General features: G+C 43.1%; 1 protein-coding gene across 2 annotated transcripts in view; it reads left to right on the forward strand.

The window, feature by feature from the left end:
- dis3l (DIS3 like exosome 3'-5' exoribonuclease) overlaps window positions 1-2,289 on the forward strand; it is a 27,091-nt gene extending 24,802 nt beyond the window's left edge. For both annotated transcript variants that reach the window (XM_032510695.1, XM_032510696.1), the window contains exons 17-18: window positions 136-307; window positions 1,698-2,289. In XM_032510695.1, coding sequence (XP_032366586.1) covers window positions 136-307; window positions 1,698-2,021 — 496 coding nt within the window. In that variant the 3' untranslated portion in view covers window positions 2,022-2,289. The remainder of the gene's footprint in view (window positions 1-135; window positions 308-1,697) is intronic.
- Window positions 2,290-3,115: the final 826 nt, after the last annotated feature.

Raw genomic sequence — 3,115 nt, forward strand, 5'->3', positions numbered from 1 at the left:
TCGAGTCCAAGACCGGACTCGAGTACTACAGCCCTGTCTCCTAGTATTGGTTTCTGCCTGAGGTCCCAATAAAACATGCCTTGTAGACGGTGTAATGGAGTATTCCAGCCCTGAGTACACCTGTGCTGTCTCCAGGTACGGTGTTAAAGGGCCGGTGTACATGAGGAACCGAGAGGGCCAGGTGGTGGCCGCGGGACCGGACGGCGGCTGCGAGTGGCAGAGCGGCTCGGTGCGGCGACACGCCGACCACATCACCACCACCACCAGCTGGGGCACCTCCACCTTCACGCTGTTTGACCACATCACTGTGAGTCGCACAACAGACCACACGTTTATTATTTTAGGACAATTATCTAATTTGGAATCATATCTGGAGGATATGGTCATATTGTTTACAAAATTTGGCTGTTTGAAGGGTAATTTCTGTATTTTTCAACCAGGACTCTAGTTCCCCATGCATTGGTGTCTGTGACCAGTGTGGAAATCTTTGAAATTGGTCCAGTATTGAGCTGACAGGCTCAGATTGTTATTCTAGGTGTCTGACGACATTAAGGAAAGGATCCCTACAGAGATAGACCTTTTTGTTAAAGTGTAAGATCCTTTTTGTTTACCCAAAATCCCCATCGCCGAACCCACCAGACTCCATTTAAATAAACAGTACTTTTAGCGTGTATAGAGGCAGTTAATCGCCACATGTAAATGAGTGAATTATGTGTTAATTTCAACTAAACCTGAGTGGTGATTGTTGGAACAGTGGAAAGATGGACCAAGACGGCTTTTCATGGCTTTATATTGTCTCTGTCAACTTTCAGCGAATGTGTTTTACAATGATAAAATTACTGTTTATTTAAATGGGGTTTGGTGGGTTTGGCAAGGGCAATTTTAGGGCTGCATCATTGAAAAGGTCTATCTCTGTAGGGGTCCTTTCCATAATGTCAAACTTTTAGTGGACGTTAAGTAGGGCTGCACAATTGATCGCAATATGGAGTACTGCAATATCCATTACATGTCATTTAGCTGATGCTTTATCTATACTGTATATATACTGTATATATCTCAGAGGACGCGCCTCTGGGGCAACTAGGGGTTAAGTGTCTTGCTCAGGGGCATATTGGTTGGCAGTGGGAATCAAACCCTGGTCTCCCACACCAAAGGCATGTCCATATCCATATACAAATCGCAAAATAGGGGGCGCAATAACGCAGTTGGGACCCCATTTTTGTCAAAGGCAAACTATGTGTGAAACCATTGTGAATGAAGTATTGTGGCGCTGCAGAGACGTCCCGGCCTACAAATAATATCCTACAGACCAAAGAAGCAATCTTTTAGTACAGATCCTCATATAAATCGCACAATAAACATTTTCAATTTTTAGATTTCAATAGTTTTCAATGAAAATGATTATCCCCTCCAACATTGTGAATGATATCGCAATATCAGTCAAAATAATCACAATTGGATATTTTCCTCATATCGTGCAGCCCTGACGTTAAGTGAAGGTGTGCAATGGTCCTTTAACATTGCTTAATGTGTTTTACTTAATACTGGACCAATTTAAAAGATTGTTGTTCCCATCAGTCACTTGGACACAAAAACATACAAAAATAAGAAGCTACGTTACCCTTTTAATGTGTTTATTTATTTCCCTGATAAGACCAAGCACATCGAGACATATCTGACCCCTCTGCTCTCCACAGATCCGTATTTCTGTGCGCTCCACACCTTGCCACGCAGACAGCCTGAACCTGGAGGTCATCAGCAGCAAGCCCCACCGCGGCGCCGAGCCCCAGCAGCCCCCCTCGCAGGGCCGCTGCCAGCTGGTCCAGGAGGTGGTGCGCCTGGCCGAGGAGGCGTCCCAGCAGGCTCAGGAGAAGGCCGCCCGGCGCCCCAAACTCACCCGGGAGGAGAGGGAGTTCAGCCAGAGCAAAACTCCCAATCTGTACTCCCTCCTGGAGGAGATCAGAGAGCTGGCCCTGCTGGACCTCGACATGGCCGCCGCACACGTCTGTGCCACAGCGTAGAGCGGCCGCAACGTGCACCCACAACCTGCTGGGGTTTTAAATACAACATGAGTTTTTTATAAAAAAAAATGATCTACAACCATCAGAACAGCCTAAAGCTCTCTTCTTTTTAACCCTCACGTTGTCCTCGGGTCAAATGGACCCGTTTTCCTATATCAGTGTTCTTTTTAATTCCCCAAAATAACATGATTGATTCCACCCAACGCTCTTTGCCAAGTACAAATCTCTACTTTCATTAATTTTGGGGCATCTTATTCAATTTTATAGCATTTGAAAACAACAAATTGAAGTGTGTTGAAATAGTATTGAGTAAAAGTTGACATATTCCAGTCTGTGATTATCATCAACATCCATTCCTTTAATTTTAGTCTCAATAATTCCTAATTTCTGCTTTTCTAACTCAAACATTAGGTATGATTTCCTTTAAATTAGGTTTATTGACCATGAATTTCAAAAATAACTGTAGTTAGTTAATAAGTTAGTGTTACGTAGTGTTGAAAATTTCAAGAAAATGGCAAATTTTGGAGGGAAAAGAAAGTCAAAACCGTGATAAAAAAAAGCATAAACAAAAGTGTCTGTTTTTAATTAGACGGGAAGACAACACGAGGGTTAAAGATCCTTTTTTGGGGGCTTTTCCGCCTTTATTTGATAAGACATCCGGTGAGAAAAGAGGAAGACATACAGGAAATCACCACAGGTCGGATTTGAACCGTGGACCTCTGCATCGAGGCATAACCCTCTCATCATATGTGCGCCTGCTCCACCCGCTGGGCCCACCCGGGCACAGCCCACAGCTTTCTCTTCCAGTTTTAACTTACATTTCTTAAACATCGTTTGAATTATGACGGCCGATTTGTAGTTATTTCTTATATATAAGGAAAAATGACAGATAATACAAAGTGTAAATATGTTCTTTGATGATATGAAATGAGGAGATGTATGTTGGTCCAAAGATTACTCACCGGATTTCCTCAAATAAAAACCAGGGTCCCAAAAAATGGCTCAGGGCACCGCACACTATTAGTGAAGTAGTGAAATACATTTTTAGATTTTTACTGAATTGACTGAATAATGTTCAACAACACGCTCCTAAA

Source organism: Etheostoma spectabile, unplaced genomic scaffold (genome assembly GCF_008692095.1).
Source record: "Etheostoma spectabile isolate EspeVRDwgs_2016 unplaced genomic scaffold, UIUC_Espe_1.0 scaffold270, whole genome shotgun sequence".
NCBI lineage: Eukaryota > Metazoa > Chordata > Actinopteri > Perciformes > Percidae > Etheostoma > Etheostoma spectabile.